At 36.3% G+C, this 18290-nt stretch overlaps 1 protein-coding gene across 16 annotated transcripts in view; it reads left to right on the forward strand.

The window, feature by feature from the left end:
- The window catches only part of EML5 (EMAP like 5), a 111376-nt gene that overhangs the window by 83986 nt on the left and 9100 nt on the right, over positions 1 to 18290 (forward strand). For 4 of the 16 annotated variants that reach the window (XM_048305408.1, XM_048305410.1, XM_048305416.1 and 1 more), the window contains 14 exons: positions 662 to 740; positions 1782 to 1911; positions 2602 to 2700; positions 4591 to 4611; positions 6065 to 6109; positions 7448 to 7621; positions 8541 to 8749; positions 10604 to 10761; positions 12639 to 12753; positions 13233 to 13421; positions 13620 to 13792; positions 15072 to 15234; positions 16128 to 16231; positions 17980 to 18133. In XM_048305408.1, the coding sequence (XP_048161365.1) occupies positions 662 to 740; positions 1782 to 1911; positions 2602 to 2700; positions 4591 to 4611; positions 6065 to 6109; positions 7448 to 7621; positions 8541 to 8749; positions 10604 to 10761; positions 12639 to 12753; positions 13233 to 13421; positions 13620 to 13792; positions 15072 to 15234; positions 16128 to 16231; positions 17980 to 18133 (1813 nt within the window). Of the gene's footprint in view, positions 1 to 648; positions 741 to 1781; positions 1912 to 2601; positions 2701 to 4590; positions 4612 to 6064; positions 6110 to 7447; positions 7622 to 8540; positions 8750 to 10603; positions 10762 to 12638; positions 12754 to 13232; positions 13422 to 13619; positions 13793 to 15071; positions 15235 to 16127; positions 16232 to 17979; positions 18134 to 18290 lie in introns of those variants that run through there. The other 12 variants (XM_048305411.1, XM_048305412.1, XM_048305415.1 and 9 more) reach the window with 8 other exon arrangements.

An 18290-nucleotide genomic window follows, 5' to 3' on the forward strand; every position in this document is an offset into this window, starting at 1 on the left:
TTTGCGTGTGTGTTTCTTTGTATAGGTACAGTTAAATGTAATGTGAGAGATGTTACAGATATTCATTACACATATCTAATTGAGACTTCTTAATTAAATCTGGGCTATTCAGAACAGTGGAACATAAATTATGGCTGTTATTCCTGCATTTACATGGTCTTGGTTTACTTCCGTGTAAGCTTTGATCCATATCTCATTTCAGTTGATCTAAGAGTGAATGGGCAGGTGCATCTGGAGTTCTTTACAAACTACTACAAAAATAGGAGAAGTTAGGGGTCTGCTGGAGGCATGTGGGAACAGGCATTATTAGATTAATCAGGTAGCCTCTATTCAGTAAAATTACTACAGAGAAGATGAAAGTACCTTAAAAACATAGCTTGGAAAAGCTAAGAATATTTTAAAAGTGCCCAATCATTTTAAAGCAAGCTTTTTCCTTAACCCATGGATTGTTGAAGAATTAGAGAACTTAGTATGTTAAACAAAGGATTTTTAGGTTTTGTCTTTCTCCTTTGACAGAGGTATGTCTTTTAAAGATGAATATGAATGTTAGTTGAGCAGGATAGGGCTGTAAGATTTCCCTATGCGTTAGCAGGTTGGAAGGTACTGTTAGTATGGAATGGGTGACGGACAGCCTTCTCTTATTCACAGTTCTTTATTTCAGACCACCAGTTAGTAGGGCATTGCCACAGCCGGAGAAACTGCAGACAAATAATGTGGGGAAAAAAAAGAGACCTATAGAGGTAAGAAAAATGTTGATCTCCTCTTCTTCTTGTAGGATTTTGTTTTGCCAGAAAATGACACATCTCTGAACACATTAAATGATTGTTTTATTCTAAATGTATCAAAGATGGAAATAGTGAATAGTGGGTAAATAGCAGAAAAAGTGGGAGAGAATTTTTACTTGTAAATAAAAAAAAGTCTCTATTTCTTTTTCTTGCAAATGAAATGGGGTATAACTGAATTCTTAGTAATCATAAATCCTTAGAACTGACTGTAGAAAGTGGGATGTCTTGTTTAGGTAACCGGATTGTTAAAGGGTGTATTATTGCTAATGAAACTAAGCATTTTTTTATTCCAATCTTTTAAAACTTTATTTTAAGACTTCATTTCAAATTCATTATTGATAAGAGTTTTTAAAATAATTTTAAAAATTCTATTAATGATGAGTTTAGCCTTGGCACCTGTTTTTTCATTACATAGCAATTGCAAATAAATATACCAACTTTTGATTAATCTGAGGTAGAAATTTCATCTGACCTTGGAAAATGCAGTTCTTCATACCAACCCAAGTATCATTGATGCTGCAAAATGTTTGGTGTAGCACAATAAACAGCTTTCTGACATCACTGCTCTAGAAGTTTTAGACTGTAATTCAGCTTTCTAGTTGCCGGCAGGAATTAAATTGTGGACCAAGGCTTGTCATTCTTTGTTTCTTAGTGTCTTCCACATTCAAAGAGCTTTATTCTTCACTGCAGTGTATTTATTTATGTGCATGTGTATGAGTATCCCTTTCAGTGTATATATATGTCTGTGTGTATATGTGCACATTCTGCAGCATCCCCCTGACAGGTATGAAAGGGTGACACAGCTACGTGTGACAAGCATGAGCAGCCATGTAAACTGGCAGGGGAGGCACGAGCTCAGTTTCTATTGCTTTGAGATATCGTTAAACTCCTTTACTATGTAAGGACATCATTAAAAAATAAAAGCCTACAGAAGATTGTAAAGTTCACAAGTTCTTTAAGGTTTTGAGTGTCTATTGATGTGAATATCTTTTTTAGGACCTAATTTTGGAGCTGGTATTTGGGTATCGAGGCAAGGACTGCAGAAACAATGTGCACTATTTGAATGATGGTGCTGATGTAATTTATCACACTGCATCTATTGGGATCTTGTATAATGTGGCAACAGGTAGGAGAAAACCCACTGGAGGGAAAATGTTTCTTTACAGACATAGAGTTACACTTTATAAAACAATTAATATGCTTTAAGTATTGTAAAAGTATGTGGAAAAAATATTATTTGTTGCTAAAATTTCAGTCTGTAGAAAATATTCATAGTAGCTGCATAAGCAAACAAGTATACTGAAATATTCCTGGTGACTAAACTTTGAAGGAAGTAAAGATTTGGGTTTTTTGGTATTAGCTTTCTGAAATTTGAATGTTAAAATGATCACAGAAACTAAAAGAGCTGAACAATGGGGTAATTGTAATTTAATTTTTTTTTAAGCATAAGTTCATATTTTTATTTGGTTTACTTTTCAGTCATCTGTATCACATTCATTCCCAACAACCCATTTACTTTAGATAACTTAGACCTTTTAAAAAATACAGAAAGCCATTTGTTTCTGTAATAGTTAAGCAACTTGATGTGGAAAACTTGAGGGAATAGTTCGGAGTTACTGAGTGCTGTGTGTTGAAGTCAAGATAAAAAATTATGAGTTTCTGCTTTCTGGTTTTAAACTTCAAAACGCAACATGACCATAATGCTGTTTTCTAACAAATATTATAAACTTTTCAAACATTAGCCAAGTCTCTGTGTATAAATGTTTTAATTAAAGTTGAACTAGGGTTTGGTTTGTTTTTTTTTTCTTATTTTTAGGCTCTCAGTCATTTTACCAGGAACACAATGATGATATTTTGTGCCTCACTGTGAATCAGCACCCCAAGTTTATCAACATAGTGGCAACTGGCCAAGTAGGTATGTTTGTATTTCTTTGTAAAAGGAATTAACATAAGAGCATGCAATCAGGGCCTTGTAAATTCATGATAAATCACAAAAATATTTGATTATGCTATCTCCGTTTGTATGAGTGTTACTCAGTTACCTGTCCTCTTTATATGTTTCTCTGAGTGTAATTGAATAAAGTTGACAAAAATATTGAGACATGAAAGATTAAACTTATCTTTTGTTTGGAGTATTATCAAAACTGTTTTTTCAGAAATCTTAAGCCCCATTAAATTAGTCTGGTTGTATTGAACTATCAGCTTATGTTAGACCTTCCAAAGAGTCATAGCCCTTCCAAAGAAGCTGAATAGAGCTAACCTTCATTTTTTAAAATACATGTCAATTTGTGTAGGTTTTATCTCATCAGGTAGATTTATAATACCTACTTGGTGGTTGGATATGATATAGTTGTAATATTCCAGGCAGAACCAAAGCACTCATGGTGTTCCCTACAGATAAATTCAGATTTAGAGGGAAAATGTATATATATTTCATAGTGACATTAAGATCTATGAACTAACCAGGTTAAAGAAAAAAGAAAAGAAAAGAAAAACCCCATTTTTCATTTGCATAGCTGGTAGAAATTGCTGTTTCTTGATTTTGCAGATGAGTGATTTTTGTAGCCCTACAGTCTGGTTGTAGTTTTCATACCTTCCGTTGATTCTCAGCAGATTCAAACCCACATTATTTTCTTCAGTGCATGGAATACAAAAAACCCCCCTTATTTGATTTCAGCCAAAATAGATTTTTTTTTTTCTTTAGGTTTGTTTTAGAGGTTTCATGTAAATACAGTCAGTTCTGCAGAGTTTATTACCTGCTTTCCTGTGTCTTTTGGATTTTTAGGTGTATGTCTCATTAAAATTGACTCATTGATAATAGTAACTGCTTAGCTAAAATAGCTTTCTTTCTTGGTGAGTTTCTTGCCTCACATAATTTTAAACAAATTTTTAATGGAAATTATTTAAATGGAAAAAATCATCAGCAGATTTTTGTCTATGGTTTGATTGCAAAGAACAATTGCAGGAATTACAAACCTTTTAATGTCTTTAAGAATTTGCTTTTTCATCGTATTTCTTAATCTGGCCCTGTTTGCCTTTCTGTAGGGGAAGAAAGTGAAAACTTTTCTTCTGCAGTGTTCATCTTACCCAAGACAAAACACAGGACTTAATCCTTTTTTTTATTTTCGTAATCATTTCTACATCAACTAGCAGTAGAACAATTTTAACTGTTTTGTAATGTGGATCAAGGCACACAAATCAGGGGCAGATGACACTTAAAAATTACATACACTTTTAAGTAGGGAATTAAAAATGAGCAGGAAGTGAAATATCTTAAAGCAGCACTTATTTTTTGATTTTGAAGTGATGTTAAGGAGTGTATATACTCGATAAAGAACATACTTAATTGCTGCTACTTTTCTTACTGATATAGTTGGCACAAATAGTATCACCATCATGATTTAAATCTTCAAAAGATGTATTGAATCTTCAGGTACTCAAATGCTTCTTAGCATATTTTTCCCACTTAGTTTGTTAAAATATCAATGACATTAAAAAAATATGTTTTCATTTACTTTGGCTGAGAGAGACCTAACGTACACCAGAACTAGATTTTTGTGTTGTAGCTCAAAATGGAAATCAAAATATATTCATTCATGCAGTATATTCATTCTATGATTTATTTCTGATGTGACCTCCTTTTATCAGTAATTACTCATCTTTAATAGCTGTATTGGTGCTGCTGCAATGCAAAAAGATGACATCAGGGTGTGTATTAAGAAATTACACTGAATGTGGCATATATTTTCTTTAGCACTTATCCTATTTCTGATCTAATTATTTTTCTGCTGCTTTTCCATTACAGGAGACTCAGCAGATATGTCAGGTAAGGGAAATGAAATTTTAACATCTTCAGGTGTAGTTAGTCTATCTAGCAGCCATCTGCAGCTTTATAGAGCTTTATAGTGATGTGAATTCATTTTTAGTTTATTAAACCCCGTGTCAGTCATATTACTGTCAGCATGAATATAAGTCAAAACAGCTCAGCATACTGTAAACATAGAAAAATTAAAAATATTAGAACACACTGAAAAACTGCTCTTGTTGAAGCATATTCCCTTGCTGATTAGTGATTAGTGAGTTTTAATACATACTGCTACTGTAGCATTCCTGTGTACGCTTGCCAGTTTTGTAGACATGTTGGGGCTGACAACATTTGGTTTAGACCTTCAATTGAGTGTAATTTTAAACATGCATTTCTAAAGTAAATTTCATTGAGGAGGCCTAGGTGACTGAGTGAAAAAACTAATCACCTTTCACATTTATGTGCAATTGTCATGCAGTTATTACCACTGATTCAAAATGCTTGTTCTGATGTCAGTTTAATTTTTTCTATATCCTTTTGGGTCTTTGACATTTTGACAGTCTTGACTGAGCTATTTTTTATTAATATGTTGTTTTTTTCAACTGTAATTATAAAAGCTCATCACCATCATGTGCCATTGAGCTCGTTGTTGAGCAGCCATAATTGTCTTGTGAAGAATCCTCAGAGATGCATAAATGTGTGGTCATGTGTACTAGAAAGTGTAATGATCTTCATGTGGATCTAAAACTTGTTCTGTAAGAACAAATGTACGTTGACATCTTTAATGTGTGTTGACTTCTCTTAAATATGGCAAATGGTGCTTGCTCTAAGGATGGGAGGAAGAATATAGGTACCTTTTATCTGTATTTAAAAAAGCAATGGTGATATGGATATTTATATGAAAGAACATCTTTAGTCCTGCATATGGTGCCTGGACACTTTCCCTGTCTCACTTGCCTTCTTCCTACTGCAACTTCAGTTTGAGCTGGTGTATATTACTAAATTCTGTTGTCACTGCCTGAAACGAGCACTCTTTTTTCTTCTTTATGGAACCATTAGTCTGGAATCCAAGCTACTGCCTGTTTTCATTAGAAAGCTGAATAGTTTAACTTAAAATTTATTGATGGCTATTTGGCATCCTTCTTACCAACAATTTTTGCTTTTCTAGTTCCAATTTTCAGTTGTCTACAGTGATGCAGGGGTTCTCAAAGCAGTAATATTTGTGATAGGGTGAAATGGCAAATAAAGTTTCCTAATGACTGGGTGTAGATTTGGTCCAACTTACTGAAGATTTTTTTTGTCCTGCCAGCCCACAGTAGCTTTATCTAACTGCTCAGAGAAGGAGATGACACCTTAGAACATCTCTCTTGTGAGAGTGTTGAGTACACAGGCAGGATGCAGTGTCAGGATAGAGACTTTCAGAAGGACTTCATCAAGTAGAAGGACCTAAGAGTCCATGTTCTCTGTCTTGCAGGTCTTGCTCTGAAAGATTTGGTCAGTTCTTATTCAGGAAATCTAGGTGAGAGTTTCTGTCTGCCACCCAAAAGAAAAGTTTTGGCCAAGGTTATAGGGCAGGTGCCCAAGTCAAGTGTAATACAGAGTTTTACCAAGGGGAGCGTTGAAGAGTAAAAAACAGTTCAGAGCCATAAGAAAGCTTTCCCTTCTCTCAGTTTCCCGTAAGGACAGCAAGGAGTTTGCTGACAATTTTTGGGACATGACAGTTGCTGTCAACCCCTGCCCTTTCTGTTTTAATGGCATGTCCATACTATGCTGTAGTACCTCTCAAAAGGTAATGATAATACTATGTTGCTGCCATGAGAGAAAATTCCAATGGGAAATTAGAACAATCTTCCTAATTTTTTTTTAAGACTGTTTTGCCACAGCTGTGGAATTGTGCTCAAACTGAATTTCATGTGGCTGAAATTTTGCCTAAGTCCCTGTGCCTACTGTTTCCCATCACATGTGTGCCTTTGAGGGCCTAGATTTAACTGATGAGGAACACAAAGCATGAATCTGAAAGAGAATTTAGTTTATGTGAATCTGGGTCTATGACAAGGACCAGTAACCTCCAGACTCTGCAGGCAAATTTATTAGAGATCAGAAGTGAAGAAGTTTGAGAATCTTACTGTCCTGGAAATGCCTTAGGTGCTGTTCAGAGATTGTAAACTATACATGGATTGCAAGATCCTTTGAGAAAGCATTGCACTTGGGAAAAAAACTATCTGTCATCATGGTAAAGATAATCACATACATTAGTAGCATGGAAAGACAGTTTTTACTGCAGAGAGCTTGCAGTCTAAACAACACAAACTAAATACCATAGTTCTTCTACATCAATAAGCAAGCTGATGATTTGGCTGATGTTCTCCTAAGAGGGCAAGCATTTCAGACAGATGGCCATTTTGTAGAAAGGAGATTTTGGCCTTGCACTGTAAACTAATTTCTCTGTAGCTATCAGTTGTCCAAAAGCCCCATGTAGAAGTTACATTCTTGATGAACGGCTTTATTTGTGAAGGTTTTTGAGTTAGCATGCTGACCTAAGCTTTACTAGGAGAAAAACAGGAGAAGACAGCTTGCTGTTGGAACTTCTGTTGTGCTTCACAAGTCCCATAACAAGTTAAGCAAAGTTTTCATCTCTGGTAATGTAATGAGGCCAACTTGTTTATCCTACTTAGTGATCCTGTTTGTCATAAATTGGTTTCCAAAGGGAGGCCAAAATCTCCTTTCTTTCCTTTTTTTCTCCCATCTGATCACAGCAATTTTATTTGTCTTATTAAAAAGTATTAACCGCTTCAATAAGCAAATTATTACACATTTTCAAAATGAATACTAATGGCATGTTTTAATATTTGTGTAGCTACAGCTCCTTCTATTCACGTGTGGGATGCAATGAACAAGCAGACACTGTCCGTACTGCGGTGCTACCATTCCAAGGGCGTGTGCTCAGTCAGTTTCAGTGCCACCGGCAAACTGCTGCTGTCCGTAGGGCTGGATCCCGAACATACCATTACCATTTGGAAGTGGCAGGAAGGTAGGAAAGTGACTGTTCTTGTAGAAGGTGTTTACATTGCTAGAGATAAGTTGGCTTGAGTCAAGAGCAATTGTAACAGTAAAGTATCAGCTGATCAAAAATTGCTACAATAAATGCTGTGCACCATGCTCTGTACAGCAAGATCCAAGATGGATGTGTTTACCCATTCTAGTGACTGCTAAATATATGTCCTTTGAAACTATTGGGTAAAGATCAAGTTAGCTCCCTGATTTCCAGTTAGAATAATGTACGGTTTTCTTTTTTTTTTTAATTGTTATTATTATTATTATTATTATTATTATTATTATTACTTCATTCTTCTCTAAAGTCTGATTACTGACTAGGTTGTCATACTCCTAAAATTACTCCCAAAAGCTGCAAATTGCAGAAATGTGGTGCCAGGACAGATCCTCTGTGCATTTTATATAATTGGTGTCTTAAGCTGTGTTTTCAGATCAGCTTTGATCTGTATTCAAGATTTAGGCTAAAGAGATTTGGTGAGCTCCTTTCCTCATCTCCTTTCTGCCTGACAAAGCCATGCCCAGATTATGGACCTGATTCTCTAGTCTTTGAGGTTTACTTCCTCTCTCTTTGGGGTTTGCTGTTGATCAACTAGTAACTCTCAGAACTTTAAAGATCAGCTACTGAGTTAATAAAAAGTGATCTTTCACAGCTTGTGTGATAGATCCTGTGGGGATGGATGCAATGTCACATGTGTATTTATGTAATCTTAGGTAGGATGAAAGATGTGTGGTCAGAACATGCCTGTGCTCATTTTAAGGGTTGATACACGTTCAGAATAACAGCTAAGGATCCCGACTGAGGAATCTTCATATGGGTCAAAATTACGTTAACATTTTTTAATCAGAAATGTGTATTTTTCTCAGCAAATTCAAAATGTCCATTTTCTTTCTGCCAGGTGCCAAAATTGCCAGCCGAGCTGGTCATAACCAGCGTATATTTGTCGCAGAATTCAGGCCAGATTCAGATACACAGTTTGTTTCTGTGGGAGTTAAACATGTAAGGTTCTGGACACTGGCTGGAAGAGCTCTCCTCAGTAAAAAAGGGCTGCTGAGCTCCATAGAAGATGCCCGCATGCAGACCATGCTTTCTGTAGCTTTTGGAGCGGTACGTACCTCAACAAACCATCTGAAAATGCATAAAAACAAACATCTTTTTACCCTTCTGCCTTTATTCAGTTCAGAGAGACTTTAATAACCTGCTAATGAGTATATCAGTTGTTTTATTAAACTCAGTTTAGCATTCCTATTAGTTATCTGCTAGTTAGAACTAGTACTAGCTGTCTTTAGAACAGAAAAGACTGTGGGTTTGTATGTTTCTGGAGAAACAAACATAGATGCTTTGAACTGATAACGCACTGCTTGTTATGTAATCCAGGTAAAACAAAACTGAATCTAGACTGCAGGAACCAAACAGTAGAAATGAGGCTAATTTTATGCCCACACAGAGGTGATTGTTTTACAATCTGCTCATGGGTGATCAGAGAGCAGTGTTGTCCTGGGCATTCATTAATGTTGGACACTGTTAGACGACTGCAGTAGGGGTTTCTTTTGCTTTGGGGGTTTTTGGACATGTGCAGGCCTTGTTGCTAAGTTCCACTCACTGCTGTTTCCAGAGCTGCTCTGCATGAGCAGTACTCATCTCTTCAGCTGGGCAGAAAGCCACAGCTATCTTTTGTGAAGTGGTGCTTTGCTTTGATTGCCTGCATTTCTGTCCTGTTTGAACATCTGCCTGGTTGGTCCAGACTGAATTTACACTGTAAGTTTTGATTTTTGAAACTCTAACTGGCCTGTGGTTTCCTTTTTCTGCCACACTATCTTTTTTCCACATTGATATCTGCCTGATTCAGATGAAGGTCTGACAAAGAAACAGGATTTTTTCCAAATGATAATTTATTGATGCCCAGCCCAGCCATTAGTCAGTGGTTTGGGAAACCTCTGTAAACTTTCTTATGAAGAGACAGATTCTTAGTGTGAGAATCAGGCTGTATGCTGAATGGCCTGAAGTTTGGTATGAGGTTTGAGGATGCAGAGCTTGCAGGGGTTTTGTGAAATGCTTTGCAAACTGAATAAAGCCAAACCTGGTGTGTTCTCCATACTGCTGTAGGGAGCAGTTCTGAGAGTGCTCATGTTGTTTTTGTCTCAGAAGGAGCTAGTTTAGCTGTCCCTAAACAGAAGTTGGAAAAGCCCAACAGTTAGTGAGCATGATCCGAGGATCTGCTCTCAACTTCATTTCCAGTCCTCTTTTACTTTATTAGAGCCACACACCCTTAAAAAAAAGGCTGTTGAGCATCAACCCACTTCAGTCAAGGAAAGTGTTTGTGCCACACGTGTACATGATACTCTTAAAACATGGTGGTACTACACATGATACTGAATTTGAGGATTCATGTAAGTTACTAAGTTAGTTTTGCTCAATAACCAGTTTCTGTTGGAATCCTAATAAATTGCCCTTAAATTTCAGAGGTGATTGCTTTTTTTTTTATTACTTTTCAAGAGCAGGAAGCAGAAGTAAAGAACAGGTTACTGTAATCCTGCGAGTCTCTTCACTTAACCACAAAAATTACTGCAAGCGTAACATACATAGCAAGGGGTCCAAATTGCCTGCTTGTGCAGAATGTCAGTACTTACTGTGGTACTCTACTTTTTTGCACACCTGATAGGCTGAAAGCACAGATAACCCTTTGGCTGAAGCTTAAGTCGTTGCATTTCTTCTTGCAAAAAGAAATGCAATGATTTTCTTCAAGCTACAAGAAAGCATCTTTCAGACATCAAGAAGGAATATAGTAACTCATTGTTTTGTCCCTAGAAGTCCTTAATGCCTCTTCCACAGTTTCCTCTTCTCCAGCAGCAAATAAAAGCAGTTTAGCCTAAATGCAAATGGTGATGATCTTTATTTCTGAATGTGTTTCTTCTTACCTTACTCAGAATCAGATGATGAGTATATTTTTCCCCTTTTCAGAATAACTTGACATTTACAGGTACTATCAGTGGAGATGTTTGTGTTTGGAAAGACCATGTGTTGATACGAATTGTGGCCAAAGCTCACAATGGACCTGTTTTCACAATGTATACCACACTGAGGGATGGTTTGATTGTTACAGGAGGCAAAGAAAGGCCGTGAGTGTTCTATTTTCTTTGTTTTCTGCATGCACATGTACTCTTTAAAAATGGTTTGGATTCATCCTATCAACACTAGTTGAGGCATTAAAGGTAGAAAAGTAGTCCCTTTCAGATTCCTGACAGGTATTAAGAAAAAGAGCAGCCACCACCTCCAAAGTGCAGATAACCCCATGTGAACTTCAACTAGCTCTTTTTCCCGTGGATTATAAGAGAAAGCATTTAGCCTGAAATTTAGAATCATTGAATGGTTAGGGTTGGAAGGGGCCTTATAGATTATCTAGCTCCAACACCCATTTAGCTTTAAGCACTTATAAGTTACCTAGTCCTTGTTGGTTACTTCTTTCATGGAAGATGTACTGAGGTTGTTAACCAAAGTAATTTGCACAGTTGTGATTAAATACATGAATGATACATTTTATAGCAGTATGATGTCTTTCAAAGGAAAGATCTTCTTAGTTATGATGGCAGAGGCAAGCCATCTCTCATCTCTGCCAATTCTCTCAAATCTAAGGTACAGCAAGGTCCTTTGTTTCTGGGGTTGCAAGCAAAATACCTCCTCAACCATTTTAATTTTTTTTGGTGCCTTCCTAATGATAAAAAAATGCTTCAGCTGTAATACAGTCCATCTGATGACATGATAGTGCCCCATTTTGCAGGACACAGGCCACTTATCTTTTCAGACCCAACTGAAAACTTACTTATTTCTGTGCTTGAAATATTTCCTTCCGCTATTTATAAACATTGTTGTGATTTTATTTGGAGGATGTTCTCTGTACTGCTAAGCTTCAGAGGCTCTTGATAATTAGTATTTAACATGAAACAAATAGTAATGAATAAAAATAAGAACCCAGAATTCATCTCCTGTGGGAAAATGAAGTATTGACAGTATGCAAAACAAGTTTTCATTTAGGAAGATTACATGCTTTTTTCTGCCTTAGTTCACCAGCCTGTTTTGGTAAAATCTTCTTGCTGAGTATAATGATCAATCATATGTCAAAACAGTGCTTGTGAGAAACAAAGAATATACTATTGCAAGGAGTATCAATTTATAATCTATTGTAGTTCTTTTAATAATAATAATAACAGTAGTACAAGATCAGTAATTGTGATCAAACATTCTGAAGGTCTTTGTCAGGGATCATTCAGTAATCAAAGCTGTAACACAAGCAGCTCGATATTGTGGAACACTGTATTTTTGTTAGGGGAGATTGAAGACAGATAAGACATGTCCCAGCTCAACTATAGATGCCCAATTTATCACTGTTTCAGTAAACATTGTCTTCTTTTTAGAAACTTTTTATTTGAATGTGTTCTGTACTGTAATACCAGGGTTTTTTGCAAGTGGGAGGGAAATACTTAGTGTTTTCATAATTAATACCTATTGTGTGTTTTTTCTGCTGTATCTGTGTAGTTTATTTTACAGCAGTGAAAATAATAAAGTTTTCACAAAAGTGAAAATCTTCAGTCATTTATTTCACAGAAATAAAACACATACCTTTTCTGTTTCTCTCAACTATAATTTGAAAACCTCCACCTGTCTGATTATTAAGGTGTCAGTTTGCACACTTAACTGTTCTTTTGACTAGACAAATTCCCTCAAAACTACTCATTCAGACTAATCTTAGCAGTACCCATCTTTCAACTTGTTCTGTAAAGTAGAACAGTGAGGACTTGGAATCAGGTGTGTCTTGCTTGGCTGTGAGGCTCAGCATGTTAACATCAACTGTTCAGTCAAATTGAATCTTTAACAATTTAAAATATACTCAAATGTCTCATTTGCAGTACATTACATTAAATAATGTAGTTCTTTCCTCCATTAATTGTCCTTTTTGTGCCAGCTGTTATGCTCATGGTTCTTCCTGATGTCTTCATAGTTCAAAGGAAGGAGGAGCAGTTAAGCTATGGGATCAGGAGCTGAAACGATGTCGTGCCTTCAGACTAGAGACGGGACAAATCACAGACTGTGTTCGCTCTGTTTGTAGAGGCAAGGTAAAGAAAGCTGCCTGTCTGTAAAATAAAGCTTATCATTTTTGGGTTGATCTCTAATACCAAATAAATTAGTTCTGCTTTCTCTTGTAGTTAGTATTTGAAATTAAAGGCTAAGCTAGAACTGCAACTGATATTGTGGCAGAAAAACATCTACTTTGTGGGATCTCACTCTTTGTTGGGATAATACTCCCTATATATTTTTATTAAAGACTAATTAAAGATTTCTTTTCCATTTTCTTTCCACACTTTAGATATCAAATATCAAATGACAAGCAGTAACTCAACTAGCATCATGATTTCTACAGAGCTTTTTACTTTAATAAATCAGAGGAGTTTAAAAAATAAGTTTTCTTTGATTATTTAATAACTTGACTTAAGCAAACTTTCTTGACAGAACTACAGCTCTAGATTATATTTTAATTACTGTTCATCGTGAGAGGTTAATATATTAATCAGAGATAATTTCACTATTGTTCAAGGGGAAAATTCTCGTCGGGACACGAAATGCTGAAATAATTGAAGTTGGAGAGAAAAATGCAGCATGTAACATTCTAATTAATGGTCATATGGATGGACCAATCTGGGGCCTGGCAACGCATCCGTCCAGAGATTTTTTCCTTTCTGCTGCAGAAGATGGCACAGTAAGACTCTGGGATATTGCTGAAAAGGTAGGTATTGGAGAACACTTGTTTAGGGAAAAAAAATAGCCTTTTGATGGTGTTGCAGACTTGAAATTTGTTTTTTATTGTATTCTGAAGATAATCCATCTGGTGTTGTTAGCCTGTTTACAGACTATTAGCATAAGATGCCTTTAAAATATGGACAAATAGTAACAATTACTATTCTGGGTTTTTATTTCTTCACAGAAGATGCTGAACAAAGTCAGCTTAGGACATGCAGCTCGTACTGTTTGTTACAGCCCAGAAGGTGATATGGTAGCTATTGGCATGAAAAATGGAGAATTTATTATCCTGCTTGTGACCTCTCTAAAAATTTGGGGGAAAAAAAGGGACAGAAGATCAGCAATCCAAGATATCAGGTCAGAAAATATAATGCCCTTTCTGTTGTAGTATGCTAGAAATCTCTAATATTTTGGTTTTTAAAAATACAATTCAGTGTTCTGAGGAGCATTGCAATGATATTTTAGAGGGCTAGAATCAACGAGTAAATTGTGGAATTTGTGTGATTACTCCGATACCAGGAATAAAAAAGGAGGAGGTGGTACATGAAGATAAGAGATAGCATCAGCCAAAACAACTGGTGGTGTGGACACCAGTGACAAGTGGTGTTCCCCGGGGGCTGGTGTGGGGACCGGTGCTGTTTGACATCTTGGTGGCAGCAGGGACAGTGGGAGCGAGTGCCCTCAGCAGCTTTGCCAGTGACAGCACCGAGCATGTGGTGTGGTCGACACGCTCGAGGAAAGGGATTCGTAGGAGGTAAAGTGAGATCAGAAGCTTAGAAGTGAAGACTGGGTTGTGAGAGATAATGGAAATGCCAGTCTGTCAGTTTGCTCTTTGTTGTGTTTGTTAGAAAGGAGTTAGGAGTAAAATTTCGCTTCTGTTTCCTGAGCGGAGGAACAGACCGTTCCTTCTGTGAGATAAATTGGTCATGATCAGCTAAGGAAAGTTTTGGAGAGCAAAGTGGAATGAGAGAGAAATATAAGCAAACAGAGACCTTGCAGGAGAGCTCTGCTAGGAGTTAGGGGGTTGCTGGAATTGGAAAGCTGTCCCAAGGTATGTTTCAGAGAGAACTGAAGTAAAACTTCCCCAGTAACAGAGAAGGGGCAGTGAGGAATTTGTTCAGCTCAGGAAGCTACTGAGTTTCAAGACTAGAAAGGAAAACTGGAGGAAAGAAACCAGTGTGCAAAGATACATTGGGCAAACAAAAGGTTTGCTTTACGTTTTTTTATTCAGCACATTTCATCTAGAAGTTCTGACTTTTCTTCGGTTACAGCACTTCAGTTTTCTAGTTTTAAACCTTGTAAGTATAGCATCAGGGAGTCAGAGTCATCAGGGGTCTGTCACAAGTTGTTAGAGCATGAGATGGTCATGAAATCAGATAATGAACAGAGTTATTCAAGAGATGTTCCCAGTTCACTTTTATGTGTAATCTGTACCAAAATTATTGCCACCTTCTGCTGGATGTGCATTCCCTGAAAATTTAATTTCAAAAGTTATTTTGCTTAGGAGACTAAATACTCTGCCTCCCTCTAGTTCTGGATAGCAGATACTTGAAATGCAAATTTACCTGTACTTCTCAAATATTATAATCTGTTGTAAGTGCCAACCTGTGTTCATGACACCCTTTTATCTGTTCAGGTTTAGCCCAGACTCTCGTTACCTAGCAGTTGGTTCCAGTGAGAATGCAGTGGATTTTTATGATCTGACTTTGGGCCCGACACTAAATCGAATCAGCTATTGCAAAGATATCCCAAGTTTTGTAATCCAGATGGACTTCTCTGCTGATAGCTCTTATCTCCAGGTATCAGTCATTAATTGTTCAGGGTACTGAATGGAAAACATGCTCATGACAGATATTCTGCAAGTATTCTCCTTTGATGACTTTTAACTTTTGTAACTAAGTGTTGGAGTTCGTTGCTGTCACTAGACTTTCTTTGCTGTAGTGCTAAGTGGATGCCTTTAGTTTTGAATAGTTTTCCTGGAGATTAAATACAGAAAATAAGCAAAGAAATGAGAGACAGATTTCAAACCCCCTGTGATGTGTCTCTGCCTTTCTACCTCTGATGATGATGGGCTGTCTTAAAGGAGGAGGGAGTACAGTCTGTCATTCTGCAGGGCCTGGGGATCTATGAATTCTTCATCTCCCTGACCAGCACGAAGGTATTACATGTCTTTTTAGTGCTTATCTTTGTGGAGCAGCACCAAAATTATGGTGTTGCAACTTCCAACTATAGGAGGGCTTAAGACATTTCTTAAAATAAAAAAAAAAAGTATATATAATATGCTTTCTATATTTTATTTGCATCTGAGTGGAGAAATAAGCTTCTCTTATCATCAAATCAACAGTTACAGCCTAAGAGGAGCACCTTCGTGTCAGTTTTCAAGATAGGAATTTATTTTGCCTTATTTGTGTATACCCACACACTAACACACTTATGTGCAGAATGTGAGTTGTTTCAGTTACTTTTTATTAATTTGACATTTAAATGTTAAGATTTCTTATGCTTTCTCACTATTGCTTTATGCTTGTGTAGATTTTTTGAGTATTTTCAACTCATTGACTAAGTTTTCTTCATAGCTAAGTTACTTTAGGAAGTAACTGTCACACAAATGCTTTCCAAAGCCCTCTGGAATTATACTTTCATCTTTTGAAACAAGCTAATGTATTGTAAATTCTCTGTGGTCACCTCAAAGGTCTCTACGGGGTCTTACAAAAGGCAAGTGTATGAAGTGCCTTCAGGAAAGCAGCTTGTGGACCAGGCTGTGATTGACAGAATAACATGGGCTACTTGGACAAGGTAAATGGTTCACATATTTACAGCTGTTAAAACACCTGGAACTTCCAGAAAGCACGCTATTTAAAAGCAGATTTGATCCCTTCAGTCAGGTATTTTCTTTTAACACACCCATCTGCTCTGGCAGCAGCTCCCCTAAGTGCAGCACAGCAAAAGGCAGTACAGAGCAGACCCCTCAGCAGAGGGGAGCTGCTTGACCCCTGAGGAATCTGATAAAACTGATCTCTCACGTGTGTCCTTGTACTCATTGGGTATCTCTAGCTCCTTTGATACAACTCTAGCAGCCTCAGTATTTGTTTCACTGCACTCTGCAAATTTTCTGGAATAGTGCACTATTCTTCTTCAAAATAGTGATGAGAGTACAGGGACAATTAAAATATATCAAAACATGGTAACCCAATACATGACTGGGGTAATTCAAGTTTATTTACAGTACTACACTGATGGTATCTGTATAAGTTGCTATTAACATTTGCATATTAAAAGGCATACAAAAGTACTTTTAAATACCTTAAAGTTATTATATTTCTTTCAAGATATTACATGAAGTATAATATATACACACATAAATGTATAATTTATGTATAAATTATATAAAAATGTATATATAAATAAAAGTATAATATGAATATAATAATATTTTATTCTTATTTCACAGTTAAATAATTTGTTTTCTATTCTATGCAGATCTGGCTTTCTGTGCCTTATTTCAGTCTCTGTTGCCTGCTTTCAATTACTGTCCTCTAATTATCACCCTCAGACAAAAATTGAGAATAAATACTTGAAACTTTTCCACATATGAACCACTTTAAACAATAATAATCCTGCCTATTTGCTGCAGTACACAACTAAAACTGTAAGCTTTTAGAGGGCTCTGCAAGGCTCATTTTGATAGATTTCTGTTTTTTGTTTGGGTAATCAATTTTTGTCACCTTTTTGAGACAAAACCAAGAAACTGGTATTTTCTGACCCAATTCAGTATGTCTGATGTAAACCATACCTTTCTGCATGTAGTGTACTGTGCCCTGAATTGGGGGGGGAAAGAATCACAGAAAAATTCCCAAATCATTCACCTATTAACAAATGACAAACTTCTTGTGTCTGTGCATTTGTGGGAGTATGCTTATACATTGTAAGCATATACATTGTAAGCAGAGCTGAGTAAGAGCCTTTTTACAAGGCTTTGTGAAGGAACTTTTCTGAAATCTAAAAATAATAGTGTTTTCTGTTTAGGACAGTTTTTCTCTCTCTGATTATAATGAAGAATCTTCACTGGACTCAGAGATACTTTTCTTTAGATTGATACAAAATATTAAAGAATCAACAGAACATAGTTATATGCAATAGAGAATATAAAATTTTTTGTTTTCCAAAATCTGAAGCTTATTCATCTAAGGCTTATGCTATGATATTCTCTCTCTAATTGTCCTTTCTTTATCCTTTTTTTTCTTTTTTTTTTGCAAATGCCTCACTGGACAATAGACGTATTATTGATTTCACCTCTGGTTCTCTCACATTGCCATGGGCCACAATATTTTGGGAATTACATCACTGAATCAGTTTCAGAAGCAATTATGGAATGATGCAAAAATTAATTACAGAATAAAAGCTATATAAGATGTGCATGTGTGAGAATAAAATGAAAACATTGCATTTTTATAGAACCAGTTACAATATGAGATCTGCTTTCTATTTCCTGACTCTTGTTTTTGCAGTGGTTTTCAAAAGAATCTCTTGCTCTTCTGTTTCAGTGTTCTAGGGGATGAAGTAATTGGAATCTGGTCCAGGCATGCTGAAAAAGCTGATGTGAACTGTGCTTGTGTCTCTCACTCGGGAATCAATCTTGTAACAGGCGATGATTTTGGCATGGTCAAACTATTTGACTTTCCATGTCCTGAAAAATTTGTAAGAACTTGTTTTTTCATGGTTATAACAACAAGTACTGTTGGTATTAGGACCTTGGTTGTTTCTCTAGAAGACATATGATGGAAATATTTTCTCTCTAAATTTGTAGCTTTATACTCTGTGTAGCATTAGCTCTATAGTCTCATACACATGCTCC

Source organism: Corvus hawaiiensis, chromosome 6, assembly GCF_020740725.1.
Source record: "Corvus hawaiiensis isolate bCorHaw1 chromosome 6, bCorHaw1.pri.cur, whole genome shotgun sequence".
Classification (NCBI taxonomy): Eukaryota; Metazoa; Chordata; class Aves; order Passeriformes; family Corvidae; genus Corvus; species Corvus hawaiiensis.